At 43.1% G+C, this 17,643-nt stretch overlaps 1 protein-coding gene and 8 non-coding genes across 10 annotated transcripts; all 9 read right to left on the bottom strand.

Moving 5' to 3' along the window:
• Positions 1-978: 978 nt before the first annotated feature.
• LOC147965931 (putative U-box domain-containing protein 42) lies at positions 979-10,400 on the bottom strand. 2 transcript variants are annotated; one of them, XM_087528509.1, is made up of 5 exons: positions 10,088-10,400; positions 8,784-9,080; positions 7,272-8,248; positions 6,821-7,130; positions 979-6,561 (listed from the first exon to the last, which is right to left on the bottom strand). In XM_087528509.1, the coding sequence occupies exons 2-5, from the start codon at positions 8,791-8,793 to the stop codon at positions 4,946-4,948; spliced, it is 2,913 nt and encodes a 970-aa protein (XP_087384635.1). In that variant the 5' UTR covers positions 8,794-9,080; positions 10,088-10,400; the 3' UTR covers positions 979-4,945. The 2 variants fall into 2 exon arrangements, with proteins under 2 accessions (XP_087384635.1, XP_087384636.1); XM_087528510.1 differs by having other exon boundaries at positions 8,784-9,017.
• Positions 1,546-1,625, bottom strand: LOC147965939 (small nucleolar RNA R160). Its single transcript, XR_015609569.1, has one exon. It is a non-coding gene; the product is annotated as a small nucleolar RNA R160 (small nucleolar RNA).
• On the bottom strand, positions 1,737-1,817 carry LOC147965938 (small nucleolar RNA R160). Its single transcript, XR_015609570.1, has one exon. It is a non-coding gene; the product is annotated as a small nucleolar RNA R160 (small nucleolar RNA).
• On the bottom strand, positions 1,993-2,072 carry LOC147965937 (small nucleolar RNA R160). The gene has a single exon (XR_015609568.1). It is a non-coding gene; the product is annotated as a small nucleolar RNA R160 (small nucleolar RNA).
• Positions 2,558-2,719, bottom strand: LOC147965936 (small nucleolar RNA snoR143). The gene has a single exon (XR_015609582.1). It is a non-coding gene; the product is annotated as a small nucleolar RNA snoR143 (small nucleolar RNA).
• Positions 2,805-2,974, bottom strand: LOC147965935 (small nucleolar RNA snoR143). Its single transcript, XR_015609580.1, has one exon. It is a non-coding gene; the product is annotated as a small nucleolar RNA snoR143 (small nucleolar RNA).
• LOC147965934 (small nucleolar RNA snoR143) lies at positions 3,052-3,221 on the bottom strand. The gene has a single exon (XR_015609581.1). It is a non-coding gene; the product is annotated as a small nucleolar RNA snoR143 (small nucleolar RNA).
• Positions 3,299-3,467, bottom strand: LOC147965933 (small nucleolar RNA snoR143). The gene has a single exon (XR_015609583.1). It is a non-coding gene; the product is annotated as a small nucleolar RNA snoR143 (small nucleolar RNA).
• LOC147965932 (small nucleolar RNA R160) lies at positions 3,874-3,951 on the bottom strand. The gene has a single exon (XR_015609571.1). It is a non-coding gene; the product is annotated as a small nucleolar RNA R160 (small nucleolar RNA).
• Positions 10,401-17,643: the final 7,243 nt, after the last annotated feature.

Genomic DNA, 17,643 nt, shown 5'->3' with positions numbered 1-17,643 from the left:
CCACCCCTAGCCAATTCTCGTCGTCGTGATTCCGCCCTGGCGCCCATTCCCGTTGGTTGGTTGGTTGATATGTTCGTTGCAAACAAGACCGTTGCCGCCCGATTTCAGTTGTTCCTCGTCGTCGCCTGATACGATCCGTGAAGCACCACCGTGCCGTCTTTTGACGGCCATTAGCAGCCACCACGCCCCTCACACAACCGCCGTGATCACCATCGAGTTGTTGCTCCATATCGATGTGGTGCCGCCGGATTTGAGTGCTTTCCCTGCCCCCCCCCCCCCCCTTTGCGCCATTACAAACTATGTCGACCGAAATTGAGCTCACCGCCCATTAAGTGTTCAACGAAATTTCTAAAATGTAATTTTCTTTTCTTTTTTTGTTGTTGCAACATACGAGCATGTTCGTGATGAACTGTGTTGTGTGGATGAGTAATGTCAGTTCGAGGAAGATGAGGACATTGCGGTGCTCATGGTTCTTCACATGGAGAAGAACAAACGGCGGAAGCACCGTGGTTCCATTGTTGACCTTGGGTGATTCATAGGACGAAGCTAGATGGGGATGCTCATGAATATCTTCAACGAGATATCATCAAGGAGTGGTGAACATGGAATGAGCAACAAAACAACTAGTTCTACCTCTATGTCATGTCATATGTGTGATGAACTCTACTTTTTTTAGGAAACACCGTCATGGCTAACTTTATTTTCATCTAAATAATAGATACACGTCCACAACCAGGCTACAAATGAACGAGGACGGTTTCTCCACTAGCTAGCCCATGAGCCACAAGATCATGTTTGATGAAGATTGTGTTATGTTTAATAATCAATTTGTGTTTAATTTAATGTTGTAGATTGATGCGCTATTTAATAATCAAGTACTATTTCTGTTTTATTTGTTGTGGTAGATGCAGGCCAACATTTAAGGCACAGTATTAGGGGAAAAGCAAAAACTTATAAAACTTAATCAGCTATGCATAATGCACCGGGGAACCATTCACCAGCGTATGGCAGAAATTGATTTACATGCAGTTCGTCTCATATCACATAAAAAACAATATCTTTCAATAGGAGATGATTGGTTTACATTGCAACAAAGTACAGCACAACAGTATTTAGACAAATCATATGCCAGGTCAAAGTAAGATAGCAACAATTTTATGTGTCAGCCCTAAGCATTCTGCCTCAGTGTCTTAACCATCACAAGATCATCCTAACGCCTGGGAATTGAGACATTCAAAACAAGTACAATGGCAGCATGTAGCAAGCTTGTCAGCATGATGAACACATATACCCTTCTGTCAAGCTTCCACAGAACCTCAGCAAACTTATTCAAAATGACCGGTTAGTAGCTTTTTTAACTTGTGATAACTTAATAACTGATAACTTCCAAATCCATTAGTTATGCAAAGCAACAAAAAACCAAGTAAAAGAGTGCCATGAGATACACTAATATTTGTTTGACTACAAATTCAAATCAAAGTACCACATTTTACTTGAAAAGGCTAGTGCAGCAAATAATTATTACAAAGAGCACAATTCTTGAGAAACAATCAGAGAACTTTGAAGACCATGTATGGTTGTATCAACATTAGATACTTCAGATTTTATGACCTCCTCATTTTGCTTCTCAATGGCATAAAACACTATTTTTATACAGGAATCATCATACAACATCAAACATAGTCACAAAAAAAATAAGAAACAAATACCAACATGTGTACGTACAAGCTACAATAAACAATCAGAGAACTTTGAAGACCATGTATGGTTGTATCAACACCAGATACTTTCAGATCATATAATCTCCTCATTTTGCTTTTCAACGGCATAAAACACTGAAACTTCAACTCAAGCATATCACCATTACACACTGAAAAGATATTTGCCACCAACAAAGGAAGAAAATAATAACAAGAAAACTTTGAAGACCATGTATGGAACATGCATTTTCTTCCACAGGTAACATCAAGAATGAAGAAAAGAGTTATGAGAAACAATCAGAGAACTTTGAAGACCATGTATGGTTGTATCCACATTAGATACTTCAGATCATATAATCTCCTCATTTTGCTTTTCAACTAAAACACTGTAACTTTGACTCAAGCATCACCATCAAACAATGGAAAGCTATAGACACCAACAAAGGACATAGACATCGTAAGATGTAAACATAACATACATTAAGCAATCAGAGAACTTTGAAGACCATATATTGATGTATGGAGCATTTCACTTGTGCACCATGCTTAACATCCCACGATCATAATAAGAACAGAACTACTCGACATACGATAATTTTGTTACAATTTCTATACGTTAGACAATCTAATGGTTCTGCTGCATTTTGATTTATTCATGGATGGTGTTATCAGTACTGTCGTATGAAAATCCCACCAACTAACAAGAAAGCAGAAATGTACAAATTACAGGTGCAGTAATGCAAAGTAAACACCAACAAACAAAGCATATAGATTTGAATAAACAAACATTTTGACACAAAATGCACAGCTATCTTGACAAGCATATTAGAGCAAACATGTCAATCATTGCAGACAAGAAATGTGGGATAGAATTAGTAGACAAACAGCACGTTAGCCATTCATCTGTGGATCTATCTCTACGGTTGTCTGGCCGCTGCCGCTCAAAGGAGCAGCTTTTCCTTTTTGCACCAGTGTTATATCCTACTAGCACCGCTAGAGAGTAGGACAAAACAGCACAGAGGTGCAACATAGACAATGCATACTGGATATTTGTGTAATGTTAAACTATCCTATGATACTAAATTACAGGAAAATAACCATCAGAAATGTGAGATAGAATTAGTAGACAAGTAGCAGATTAGCCATTCATCTGTGGATCTATCTCTACGGTTGTCTGGCCGCTGCTGCTCAAAGGAGCAGCTTTTCCTTTTTGCACCAGTGTTATATCCTATTAGCACGGCAAGAAAGTAGGACAATACAACACACAGGTGCAGCATAGACAGTGAATACTGGATATTTATGCAATGCTTAACTATCCTATGATACTAAAATACAGGAAAATAACCATCAGAAATGTGAGATAGAATTAGTAGACAAGCAGCAGATTAGCCATATATCTGTGGATCTATCTCTACGGTTGTCTGGCCGCTGCTGCTCCGAGGAGCAGCTTTTCCTTTGTGCACCAGTGTTATATCCTACTAGCACAGCTAGAAAGTAGGACAATACAATACACAGGTGCAACATAGATATTGCATACTGGATATTTATTCAATGAGAAACTATCCTATGACACTAAAATACAGGAAAATATTCATCAGAGATGTGAGATAGAATTAGTAGACAAGCAGCAGATTAGCCATTCATCTGTGGATCTATCTCTACGGTTGTCTGGCCGCTGCTGCTTCAAGGAACAGCTTTTCATTTTGCACCAATGTAAATACCCCACAAACATGGTCAGAGAGCAGGGTAAAAGAAACAGAGGTGCAACGATTCTCACTTCTGATCATATGTCCTCATTTTGCTTTACAGCAGCTTAAAACATGCATTTTCTTCCTTGGTCAACATCAAGATTCAAGAAAGAGTGTAAACATATTGCAAAGAGGAAAAGAAAAATGTAAATCTACATATTACCATTTGCATAAGTGGGCTGTAAGCACAAGTAAGCAATCAAAAAACTTAAAACATGCTCTTTTTTCCTCAGGCAACATCAAAATCAAAGAAAGAGTGTATACATATTGCAAGAAAAATGCCAAGGTAAATCCAGATAGGCGCTAATTGGATAAGAGGTATCCACAGTAGTAGATTTTCAGATGTGTTGATTGCTATGCTACTACCTCTAACAGAAATCAGGTAAACAAACACAGCTAACTACACATGAGAGATTTGAGCATGAAGCGATCAGAGAACTTTGAAGACCATGTAGGTAATATCAACAGCATAAATTCAAATGATTTCGCCTACTCATTTCGCTTCTAAAACAACTGTAACATTATCATGTGCTCGATAAAATGATCTAAATAGACTAAACGAATCCAAACTATAGAACAACAAGGTGAATGTGGACAGAAAAAATGATCCCGAGGAAAATCGCTGCCTTCCACAGAAGTAACATAGCCCCTGTCCAACTGGATTGATGTTGCACCCATATATACCCTTTTCCCGCAGTTTTCCCTTCTCCGAACCTCAACAGAGCAGGGGGCTAATGGTGCGAGTTAACCATAACAAAACCATAAAATCCAAGAAACAATAGAAAGAAAGGCATGTGCTCTAGCAATTAGCACTCAAAAGTGGCCAAGATGCCACCAAACGCGATGAACAAACGAAAAATAAGCAAAAGCTGGAGATCTGAGAGGTGTTCCGCTAAGCTATCGCTGGCGGCGGCTAGGGTTCCAAGGTTTGGAGGAGACGAGGGTTTGCCTCTGCGGTACATATCGGCAGGATGGGGAGGGAACGAGTCGTCCAAGATATAAATGGGCTGGCCTTACGACTTTGGACTTAACTGGGCCAGCTCTCCATCCGCTCGACTTAACTGGGCCAGCTCTCCATCCGCTCTTATACCTGTGATATATTCTCTAAAAAAAACTGTGAGATTTCCCTAAAAAAACTGTGAGATATTCTTTCCAAAAAAAGAAAAAACAGTGATATTCTTTCGAAAAAAACAAGGAGAAAAGAGCTCATTTTCCATAGTAATTAGAATGGATTCTGCTTTAGTGATTTTGTTATGCATTAGCACACAAGATGGCATGGTAGTGAGCAGCTCAGCCCCACTTCACAAAAAACTCACAATGTGCATGCATACACAAGATGGCATGGTAGTGAGCAGCTCGTTTGATTCACATGTGCGTATATACAAGAACCAGCTTCACAAATTCACAATGGTGGAAATGACAAACAAATAAACACCCTAAGTACCAGCATGCTTCTGTTTTAATAGATCACCGGCAGTATCGTATGACAAGGAATCTCTAAATCTCCACGGACATATAGGTCGCCGAGTAGTCGGGCATCCTGTGCAGCCGCGTGAGGATGCCCTCGGCGGCCTGCTTGGCGCCGGCGTCGCCCTTGTGGAAGGCACTCACTAGCGCCGCCGGCAGCACCCTGTCCCCGGTCACCTCCCTCACGCACCGGTCGTCGCCGTGCGCCAGGAATTTGTCCACCATGCAGAAGCACTTCTGCCACAGCACGTTCTCCCTGTGCTGCCTCAGCGCCCCCAGCACACGCCGCGGGGCGTCCAGTTCGGCGAGGGCAGACACGCTCCTCTCCACGTCCACCCGGTCGTCGACGAGCGTGCACAGCGCTCCCAGCGCGGCCTCGACGACCCGGGGGCTGTCGCTCTCGAGGCTGCCAAGGAGGCCCTCGACAGCGCCGGCCTCGAGGAGGCAGAAGGACGTCACCGTGGAACAGACTCCCCGGTGCACCGGGCAGACGGGTTGTTGGTGTTGGAGGGTCTTGTTGCCGTGCGCCCTTGTGGTCATTAGGCGCTTCAGCATTGTCTTCTTCTTTGGCCGTGGGTCCTCCTCCGGCGGCATCTGCGACAGCTTGATGGACTGGTAGCTGAGGTTTTCTAGCCCCACGGCGGCGAGCCGCTGCACCTCGGCGCTTCCGGCAGCTCCGGCGAGGAGTTCAGTCAGCACCGAGGCCAAGCTGTGGTCCATCGCTTCCTTCAGAACGGTCGGGTTGTACAGCGTCGCGGTGAGCCGCACCAGCGAGCCCACCAGACCCTCCATGTACTGTACCGCGTACCTGCTCCTTCTCTTTGCGCTGCTCTGCATCTCTTCTATCCCGCTCAGCAGAACCGACACGGCGCCCTCCTGCACCAGCGCAAGGTTGAGCGAGATGTTTCGGTGCGGTAGCCTTGAGAGGAGCGCCACCGAAGCAGCATGCCGCTCGGTGATTTGCCTGGCGTGGCTGATGCTTTTGACCAGCCTGCCCGGCTGCCCCTGCGTCTTGCAGAGCCTCTCGGCGATGGTGTGGCCAATGTGCGCGGACAGGGTAATGAGCAGCCTCGTCGCAGCAATGCTAAGCGCCTCCATTGGGGAGCTCATGAGCTCCACAATGGCATGGCCGCGGTGGTTCTCTCTGACCACTGAGACCATGACATCCAGGGGCTTGGCGAATGCGGTGAGCGCAAGCAGTAGGCGGATGATGCTGAGGTTGAAGTCGTCGGGTATGAAGCACTTGAGCATGGACACAAAGTTGTAGATGCAATACTTGGACGTGAGGACGTGGCCTTCCTTGTTCACCACAGTGGTGTCTGGATCAATGCCGGACTCAACAATGTTGGCTAGGGCGGTGGCAGCCTTGGCCTTGTAGCTCTCGGGTTCGTCATCTATCTTCCTTATGAAAAGCTCCTCGACCATGACCAGGACAGCACCTGCCTCAACGAGCACCTTGCTGTTGGGGTGGTGCGAGGAAAGCTGGACCAGCACATCGAGTGCTGCCTTATGGACCACCGTGTTGCAACTGTGCACCATCTTGATGAGGACGCCCGACGTGCTCTCGGTGATTTCAATGGTGACTTCCTGGTATAGGACCAACTCGCTTAGGTAGCTGATCATCTCCATCTGCACCTCTTCTGGGCCTGTTTTGGAATCTTCATGTCAGCTTAAAGTTCAATTAATTATAGGAGCAAGAGGCCCTGAGTCTCAAAACCCTTATTTGGGATGTTAAGTTGAGGCAATCCTAACATGTGCAGCTGTAGTGGAACAACTATTAAATGACAAGAGGGTTCATACTTTTTGAAAATCTAGGTGGTTCAAATACAATCAGACTTGCAAGAAAACAATAGCAAAACACACTTTAATGAACCAAAAAAAGTTATGAAATTTCTTCAGGCATACCTTCAACAAGATGACTCCAAAGGGGTTCTAGGTAGCCACTTTCGGCCATGTACTTGATGTTCTTTGGACACTTTTCCAGGTTCTTGAGGACTGCTCCAGATTTCTCAGCAGCAAGTGGATCATCAGAATCATTAATCTTCATTGTGGTGAGAATCAGAATACTTCCAGCAGTTGACCCAATTTTCTCCAGCAATAACTGAGACTCTGAAAGCTCCAGCAAGAAAGAGACGGCCGCGTGCCTTTCATCAATGGTACTACTTGACAGTAGCTTAACTGTCCTGGCAATGGCCTTGGTTTTTCCAACGATTTCCTGTAATATGCAGCAATTGGTTAAAATTCCATTATAATATGCAGCACAGGCTTGGTGCCAAGCAGCCGATCAGTTATTTACTTGTGTATACTATTCTAAATTGCAGATGAGTTTATGTAGGGACAAAAAGTTCCTTCTTACCCTTCCTTCTTCATCCTTAACTAACAAGGACAAAAGCTCCAATGTGTCAAGCCGAATCTGTTCATTGTGGTTGTCCAACAAACGTGATAGGACCTTGGTGACACCAATTTTATGCATCAGCTCCTTGTTCTTCCCCCTCAGCTTGGCCAGCGATTTCAGCTCATGTATGGCCTCGAGCACCATAGCCTCAGTAGTCGACAAAGAGAGCGCAGTTCGCGCAACTCTAATCCGCATTGCCTCATTCCTCATTCCCCATTCTGCAATCACACTCTTCAGGGAAGCATTACTCATCACTGCCTTACTCTGCAATGGAGCTTTTGTGACAGGGCAGCAGACAGGTTCCAAACTGTCCGCATACCTCTCAAAATGCTCCTCTATGGCTCTCCTGTCATATGTCACACCGCCCTCTGTCATCACAGGATCAGTCATCACCTCTTTCGTCAGTGGACAGAAGAATCCATCATACAGAGGCTCAACATATTCCGTGACCTCTGGGAGAGAGTTAAACGTCTGCCCGCCAAATTCATGTGATTCATGGTACATTCCCTGCAGAAAGTCCACCAGCCTCGGCATGTCACTCTCGTAGACAGACCTCCTATTGGGCATGTCGGTCACTGCATTCATGGACATAGCAACATCGGTGTAGCCCCTCCTTGAGTTTGACTTCATTGCCACGTCAGTGTTAGCATTGCTGCCAAGTGCTGATGCTGGTATCCTGCCAAGATGATCACATATGTTCTGAATGACACTCTCCAGGTCATGTGCTATGCTTTGCATCTCATCATCTGTGAGTTGCAGCGCTCTTCCTCTACACCTTACAGTGAGGTCTTTAGCAAGGTTGACACTGGCAAATAGAGATTCCAGTATCTGTGTCATATTGGTTGGGGCCCTGCGAGCTGTTTGACGCTCCATTATGGCCTTGCTAGACGCCATGGAGTCCTCTTGGCTAAAATCGGCAGTGGGTACTATCAACATGACTGCATATCCAAACAGAAGCAGACAACAACAATGCAAATTGTCGCTCAGATATGGGAGATAATTACATGCTATAAAAAAACAGTGTGACATATTGGAGCAGATGCATAGAATTTTCCTGAAGATCGAAGATTTTACAGAACAACCAAAATCATTGTAAGGGCATAAGTAGAAGGCTTAAGCTACCCAACGATTACTCAGAGTAGACCTGTATTTATTTTTGGCATTACCATCTGGCGCTCCTCTAGTCCTCTTACAGCGTGACTATTTTTCTAACTGACTAAACTAGAGATGTAAAGGCAACAGCCTTTTCTGTCTGAAGTATATCGATCACAAAAGACACCTAAAAACCATGAAATTGTAATCCTTAGGGAGGCAAAGCATAATTTGATTACTCCGAGAACAGAAATCTTCTTGACAAAAGGATAATATGTTCTCCCCAGGAGCACTTACTGCCATGTCCCTCCACAAAGCCTCCAAACGAATAATCTCCCCAAACAAACGAATGAAGATTACAGCTATAATAAAGAACCTTACCTGTATCCATAACACCCAAGAGATTTGAGCACTGTGACTCTGTGTGGACTGTAGAGGAGTTATAGAATGAGCGGCTTTGCCTCCTATTTCGCCAGAACAGCACCCGCTGTATCTCCTCTGAAGCACATTCTACGACAGAAGAATGCAGATATAGAAGACCCAGCAAAATGGGTGCACTATGTGACCCCTTTTAATACTGCACTTATTTATCACAGGAAAGGACTGTTGATGATGCTATCCACATAAAAGAAGGACACAATCAATGAGTGACAGTCTTGGTGATGGAATGAAATATTTCTGCAAGCAAGAAGTATGAAGTTCTTAATAGGAACAAAGTTAGGTGATAGGTAGGTTTGGCAAGCTAACCCAAAAGAACCTAATGACAATGCCATCCTTATCGCTGAAAACTATATAGCGTAGATTAATGGGAAATTGGAATTGGTAAGCATGCCCCTCCAAAGTATGCTGTTATGAGGTATGCCATTGGATGTTGCAGTGGAATGTCATACTCAGGTCACAGCAATTCAAAAGTGATAGCTTTGCTGTTGCATGGTTCCAATTTTCCCTAGATTAATAGAGGATAGCAGTCGATACCATCAGCAGCCAAAAAGTCATAACGCCTGATTGCCACAACTCAGCATGAAGTAATGGATGTTTAAAATAAATAAATAAAAAGATGCAGATTATAATCGCAGGTGATAGCGACAGCAATCTTCTTTGAACAATTTAGACTGGGCTAAAACGTAAGCACTTGAAAAATGGCACCACAACTAACCCTTCATCATAATATAATACATCTAGGTAGGTTTGAACTAATGTCTTCAGAATTCTCTAGGACTAAATTCACTGAAGTCAACACAAGTTCAACTGCACAAGCTACTTCTCACAAATTTCAGCTTGTGAAACAAAGGGATAGAGATTATTCCATAGTCCCGCAAATTAAACCGAGGGACGGACTCGTACCAAACCTTTACTGGCTAGTGCTATTATATGATAATATGCTCAGATGTAGACTTGGAGTGGATGCAACAAAGTCAGGTTATAGCTATGAAAACAGCATCACAAACGACACAACGAATGTTGATCGTTGAACAACCATAGAATAAGGGTGGCGGCATGACAAAAGGGCAGATTCTTTTTGTAAGCATCTATCAAAATGCTCTTTGTACGCATCAACCAAATTGCTGAAGTCAATGGCGCGCACCAGTCTAAGACAAAACTAGTCAACTACCATGTACCAAATCCAAATGCATCGCTCGGCCATGATATTCTACGACTGTGCGGCGGAGACCGGAGGGAGGTACCGGAGGCTGCGGAAGGAGGTGCTCCCGGGGCCCAAAGCCCGGCAGGGCGGCGCGGCGGAGCTCGTCCGGCTCCGGCTTGGGCTCTAGGTTTCTCGCCATTTCGAGCTAAGAGTTGAAATTGGCTCCACACATACGCGCGAAAGCGCGCGCGACAGAGTCGCCGTGGCGTACGCCTGCGCTTCGCGGACGGACGGCGGAGACCGACCCCTCCTTCGCCGCCGTCGCTGTGTGACCCCTAGAAGCGGCGAGGCGGAGTCCCGGACGGATCGGCAGATTCTGCCCAGTCCGAAACCAGGCCTGACCAAGCCCAGCGATCCACACGGCCCATGTCTTCACACTATAGCTGGCCAAATGGGCCGGGCTAACCAGGCTGGCCCGTAAGCATGCCGACAAGGCCCGCCAACAGGACAGGCACGGCACGGGCTAAACAGGCCGGGCCCGGCACGCGGCACGCCCTGGGCCGTGCTTGGGCTGCTAGCCTGAGCACGCGGGCCGGCACGGCATGGCCTGATTACGTTTTTTTTCTATACATCTCTATATGGCCCAACAGGTAAAAAAGCCAAAAACATGCAGTGTGTCAAATAGTAGACGAACTAGCGGGCCTGATGTGTCAGTGGGTCAGCCCGATTAGTAGCTAGGCCGTGCCTGGGCTGCGACCTCCCGCCCGTGGGCCGGCACGGCACAACTTGGCTATTAGTCGTGTCGTCGTGGGTCGTGTCGTGCCAGACACGTTTACCACGGGTCGGGTCGGGCTGTTTGGCCAGGTATGCTTCACATAGATAATTTTCTTAAGATGTAGAGCCCAACACAAATAACCATCCACTGCAGCACACTTTCTCTCAAAAAATGAAATATCCACTGCAGCACATACTTAATCTGAATGAAAAGACTTGAAAGAAAGCTTTAAGCTCAAAGTTGCCTTCTGACACTTAAAAAGAAACTTCTTTCAAATGTACTTCAAAAAGAAATTTTGACTTTTGACAGCGTGGCACTCACGAAAAGTCGAATTTGCCTGGCCAAACCCACCATAATAGGATCCGACTTGACCAAAACATAACTATAATTGGAGGATATTGGTGGCATACACATATTATCATTGGTGGGTATCAGTTATGTTATGGTGACGACGGTGCAGGAATAGGGTGGAGTGGGCATCCCCCTGCCCCCTCCCTATGTTTTTCACCGCCATGGAGGTGAAAGAAATGGGGAGGTTGGATCAGTGTACAATCCTATGGGATATGTCGTTTCACGGGTTTGAAAGTCGACATGCAAGCTCATCAGCAGATCTTCTACCATTATACATTGACCTCCACTGCTGAAACAACATATCAAAGAAGTAGTTGGTTCAATTGAGTTTTTTTTAATCTCCATGGTGAGGCTCTCTTCCCCTTGCTTGATGCTGTCAAGTTTTTGGCCAGAAATGATGGCCAGAGCACCTCTAGTGAGGTTGTAAGTTGCAGTAGGACCAAGTTGCAATCTAGGTTTTATCTTTATTATTCTATTTGCAAAAAGGAAGGACATGCACATAATTGCTATTTTTCTCAAAGATCTTTTTAAATATTGTGACAATTTTGATACTATAAGGCCCTCCTCCATGTTACACGTGCCAAATTACTGAAAAAGGTGTCACATCACCACCGATCCCAAATGAAAATTTTATGGCACCGGCTTCACAACGGAGGGCAATGCTCGATCAAAGAAGGCAACCCCACGCAAAATAAACATCATTGACCTACTGTCAGGTGCCTTGGCCGAGTTCTTCCTCTCCCCCAAAAAAATCCCCTTAGTCTATCCAAACCAAATCAGAAACTTCCTTCTTATCCCTTTCCAAATCCACATGGTACTGCTCATCCATGTCTGACACCCTCCTCAACACCAAGCTTGTGTGTCTAGAAACGGGCGGAGCGAGTGGAGTTCGCAAGCAGGATGACCTTGAGGAGGAGATCATACGGGTAGGAGCGGGTTGACCTCGGACGAAAGTTGCCGGTGTCGGGCTATGCGATAGTGATGTGTGATAACCCACAAGTGTAGGGGATCGTTTGTAGCCTTCTTCGATAAATAAGAGTGTCGAACCCAACGAGGATCTAAAAGCAGAACAAATATTTCCTCAAGTTCTATCAACCACCGATACAACTCTACGCACACTTGACGTTTGCTTTACCTAGAACAAGTATGAAACTATTTTGAAAAGAATAAAACCACGAGTACTTTGCGAGAATAAAACTACGAATAAATTGCAAGGTAATAAAAGTGGATAACTTTTGTCAACAAGAAAGTCATTTGTCCCTAGGCAACCGATAACAAGTACCGGTATTCATTCTGGCAATTCTATATGAGGGAGAGGCATGAGCTAACATACTTTCTCTACTTGGAACATATGCACTTATGATTGGAACTCTAGCAAGCATCCGCAACTACTAAAGATCGCCGTGAAACCCAACCATAGAATTAAGTATCAAGTCCTCTTTATCCCATACACAACAACCCACCTACTCGGGTTTAAGCTTCAGTCACTCTCGCAACCCACCGTAAGCAAATCATGAACGTATTGCAACACATTACAGCGGGGATCCCCCATGTTTGCGTGAGACGGAGGGCATCTAGGACAGCACCATAAATAAAGTATACAATCATACCAACCAAGATCACGATTAACCCACAGGACAAAACGGATCTACTCAAACATCATAGGATAACCATGGATCATTGGGTAATAATATATGGAGTTGAGCACCATGTTTAAGTAGAGATTACAGCGGGGAGAAGGGGTGTTACACTGCTGCATAGAGGGGGAGAAAGTTGGTGTTGACGGTAGCAAGATTGTTGATGTAGATCGCCGCTCCGATCCTTGCCCCGGCGGCACTCCGGCGCCACCGAGAGAGAGGGGGCGAGAGCCCCCCTCCTTCTTCTTCTTCTTCCTTGCCCCCCTAGATGGGAGGAGAATTCCCCCTCTGGTCCATGGCCTCCATGGCGGTGGAGGGGCGGGAGCCACTCAGAGATTGGATCCCCCTCTCTGTTCTCTTCTGTTTCACGCTCCCCAGATCTGGCCGAAAACCGTTTCTTATATTCCCGGAGATCTGTAACTCCGATTGCGCTGAGATTTTAGCATGATTTTTTTCATAAAGCTTCCTTGCGCCCTAAGTAGAGCTCCAACCGACATACGAGGTGAGCACAACTCACCACCACGTGCCTGGCCCCTGGGGCACGCCCTGGTGTCTTGTGTGCTCTGTGGGCCCCCGTTTGCAATGATTCCAACTCCCAAAAATCACATATATTCCAAAATAATTCTCCATAAAATTTTATTGCATTTGGACTTCGTTTGATATGGCTTTTCTGTGAAACAAAAAACATGTAACAAATAGGAACTAGCACTAGATCAATAGGTTAGTCCAATAAATCATATAAAAGTTGCCAAAAATATGCGAAAGTTGTATAATATTGGCATAAAACAATCAAAAATGATAGATACGATGGAGACGTATCAGCATCTCCAAGCTTAATTCCTACTCGTCCTCGAGTAGGTAAATGATAAAAAAGATAATTTTTGATGTGGAATGCTACCTAACATAAACTTGATCATATATCTAATCATGGCATGAATAAAGACACAAGTGATTCAAAGCAATAGTCTATAATTTGACATAAAGACATCAATACTCAGGCATCCCAACAAACAATCATGTCTTTCAAAATATTAGTGCTAGAGAAAGCTATCCCTACAAAATCATATAGTTTTGTCATGCTCTGTCTTCTTAACACAAAGTATTTATCATGCACAACCCCGATGACAAGCCGAGCAATTGGTTCATACTTTTTAACGCGCTTTAGCTTTTTCAACCCTTACGCAATACATGAGCGCAAGCCATGGATATAGCACTACAGGTGGAATAGAGTATAATGATAGGGGTAAATATAGAGAAGACAAAAAAGTAAGGAAGTCTCACACCGACGCGGCTAACCGGCGGGCTATGGAGATGCCCATCAATTGATATCAATACGAGGAGTGGGGATTGCCATGCAACAAATGCACTAAGAGCTATAAGTGTATGAAAGCTCAATATGAAAACTAAGTGGGCGTGCATCTAATGCTATAATGAAAAATTCCCACTAGTATATGAAAGTGACAACATAGGAGACTCTTCATATGAAAAGCATGGTGCTACTTTGAAGCACAAGTGTGGAACTAGCATGCCCCTTCTCTCTTTTTATTTTCTTTCTCTTTTTTTCTTTCTTTCTTTTTCTTTTTTATATTTTCTCTCATTGTCCGGAGTCTCATCCCGACTTGTAGGGGAATCATAGTCTTCATCATCCTTTCCTCACTGGGGCAATGCTCTAAAATGAATAATGATGATCATCACACTTTTATTTACTTATAACCCAAAAGAAATAAAAATTACAACTCGATACCTATGACGAAGTATGACTCTATATGAATGCCTCTGGCAGTGTACCAGGATGTGCAATGATCTAGCGTAACATGCATAAAAAATGATGAACGGTGGCTGAGCCATAACTACTATGTCAGCTATATGATCATGCAAAGCAATATGACAATGAATGCTCAAGTCATCAAAACGGAAGTGGTGGAAGTTGCATGGCAATATATCTCGTAATAGCTATGGAAGGGCCATAATAGGTAGGTATGGCGGCTGTTTTCAGGAAGATATAACACGGCTTATGTGTGATAGAGCGTATCATATCACGGGGTTTGGATGCACCTGCAAAGTTTGCACCGACTCTCGAGGTGAGAAAGGGCAATGCACGGTACCGTAGAGGCTAGCAAATAGGGAAAAGGTAAGAGTGCGTATAATCCATGGACTCACATTAGTCATAAAGAACTCATATACTCATTGCAAAAGTTTATTAGCCCTCGAAGCAAAGTACTACTACGCATGCCCCTAGGGGGATAGATTGGTATGAAAAGACCATCGCTCATCCCCGACCGCCACTCATAAGGAAGACAATCAATAATAAATCATGCTCCAACTTCATAGCATAACGAGAGACTACGTGCATGCTTCAGGAATCACAAACCTTAACACCAATATTCTTACTAACCACAACCGTTTACTAGTACCTCCCACATATTACATCTCTATATCGCAAAACTATTGCAAGGAATCAAACATATCATATTCAGTGATCCACAAGTTTTATGTAGAATTTCATGACTAACCATGCAAATGACCAATTCCTTTTGACTCTCTAAATAGATATAAGTGAAGCATGAGAGTTTAATTCTTTCTACAAAAGATCATGCATTAATAAATATAAGCGAAGCAAAAGAGCATCCTTCAAATAACGGTTTTCTATGTGAAGAGAAATGGTCAATCCAAACTTCAAATGATATAAGTGAAGCACATGAAGCATTCTATAAAGCCATACTCAAAAGATATAAGTGAAGTGCAATGAGCATTCTATAAATGAACCATGGACTATCTCATACCAACATGGTGAATAAAAGAAAAATGAAAACTAAATGCAAAAGACGCTCCAAGATTTGCACATATCACATGAACGAAACGAAGACGAAAACATACCGATACTTGTTGAAGAAAGATGGGATGCCTTCTGGGGCATCCGTAAGCTTAGACGCTTGAATCTCCTTGAATATTTACTTTGGGTGCCTTGGGAATCCCCAAGCTTGAGCTCTTGCCTCTCCTCCTTCTCCTCATATCAAGACTTCCTCGATCTTTGATCACTTCATCCACACAAAACTAAACATAAAACTCGGTAAGATCCGTTAGTATAATAAAGCAAATCACTACTCTAAGTACTATTGCAAACCAATTCATATTTTGTTTTTGCACTGTAGCTACTGTAATATAACTTTTCCATGGCTTATACCACCAATAAAAATCGATAGTTTCATCAAAACAAGCAAAACAATGCATCAAAAATAGAATCTGTCTTAAACAGGACAGTCTGTAGTAATTTGAACATTCACCATACTTTTGGTACTCCAAAAATTCTGAAAAATAGGACAAAATAAACAATTTGTATAGCAAGATTGTGCAAAAAAAATTCAAAAACTTCCGACGTTCCAATAAAAAAATCAAAATTCACGCGCTACGGCTAAAGTTTTTGTTTTTACACTGCACATACCAACAAGCAATCTACTCATCCTAAAGGCAAATCTTGGCACATTATTTTTATAATACAATGGATTTGTACAAGGGGATAATTATTTTTGTGAGAACCTTCATGAAAAATTCTACATTGTTTCCATGAGCATGAACACAAGCGTTCAAGGTCGACCCTCACTTCTCCAATGCATCACCTTTCAATCGCTTCTCTTTTGTCGAAAAGTTTTAAGTTCCTCTCTATATTTTTTGTTTTTAAACTTTATAAAAGCACTCAAAAGAAATAAGTGACTCCCTAAAACTTCTGGGTTGTCTCCCTGGCAGTGCTTTCTTTAAAGCCATTAAGCTAGGCATAAAGTGCTCAAGTAATGGATCTACCCGGATCCCAAGGTATATCAAAGTCAATTTTAATTAATAATGATTTGGCATTTAGTAATGAGCACAAAGCAACATATATCATGCAATGACGAAGTCTAACTCTGTTCCTATGCATCGGCATGTCATAAAAGAACAATTCATGCACATCAAGTAAAAGCCAATACATAGCATAAGCAGTTTTTGCAATTCTTTCGTGTTGGAAACATAGAGAGGCAGAGATGTAGTTCCTCTCTCATAATAATTGCAAGTAGGAGCAGCAAGCACATGCATATTATATTCATCAAAATCATCATGTGCAACAGTAAAAGGCAACCCTTCAATGTAATCCTTAATAAGTGCAAGTTTCTTCGATATAGTGTAGTTGGGAGAATTCAAAAAGATAATAGGACTATCATGTGTGGGTGAAATAGCAACAATTTCATTCTTAACATAAGGAAGTATAACAGGTTCATCTCCATAAGCATAATTCAAATTGGCATCATGGCCACAAGCATAGCAATCATCAAGTTCATCAAAAAGGGATATTTCAAATGAATCAACGGGATCATAGCAATTATCGTAGGATTCATCCTTCGGTAAGAACGAAGGGACATTAAACAATATATGAGTTGGAGGGTTACTCTCATTAGAAGGTGGGCATGGGTAGCTAATCCGCTCTTCCTCCTTTTGTTCTTCGCTCTCCTCATCATCTTTTTCATCCAATGAGCTCACAGTTTCATCAATTTTTTCTTCCATAGACTCCTGCAAAATATTAGTCTCTTCTCGAACAACGGAGTTTTTCTCAATAAATTCATCAATATCGGAATTATATTTATAATTATCATAGCAATATTTAAGGATAGCAAAATTTTCAGGTCTATAAACTGAATCATCAAAATCTTCAAACTTTTCAAACAAAGATTCAATTTCATAAGCACCCTTAAAAGCAAAAAATTCTTCTATTCGTTCCACATCATAGTAATCATATATACGTGATGCCCCCGATTTTACCGTACACTAATCATGCACACAAATGTGTACGACCAAGATTAGAGACTCACGGGAAGATATCACAACACAACTCTAGACACAAATTAAAATCATACAAGCTTTATA

The sequence above is a fragment of the Triticum urartu genome, chromosome 6A (assembly GCF_056163025.1).
Source record: "Triticum urartu cultivar PI428250 chromosome 6A, HENAU_Tu73, whole genome shotgun sequence".
Taxonomy (NCBI): domain Eukaryota; kingdom Viridiplantae; phylum Streptophyta; class Magnoliopsida; order Poales; family Poaceae; genus Triticum; species Triticum urartu.
This window is presented reverse-complemented; position numbering and strand designations above follow the sequence as displayed.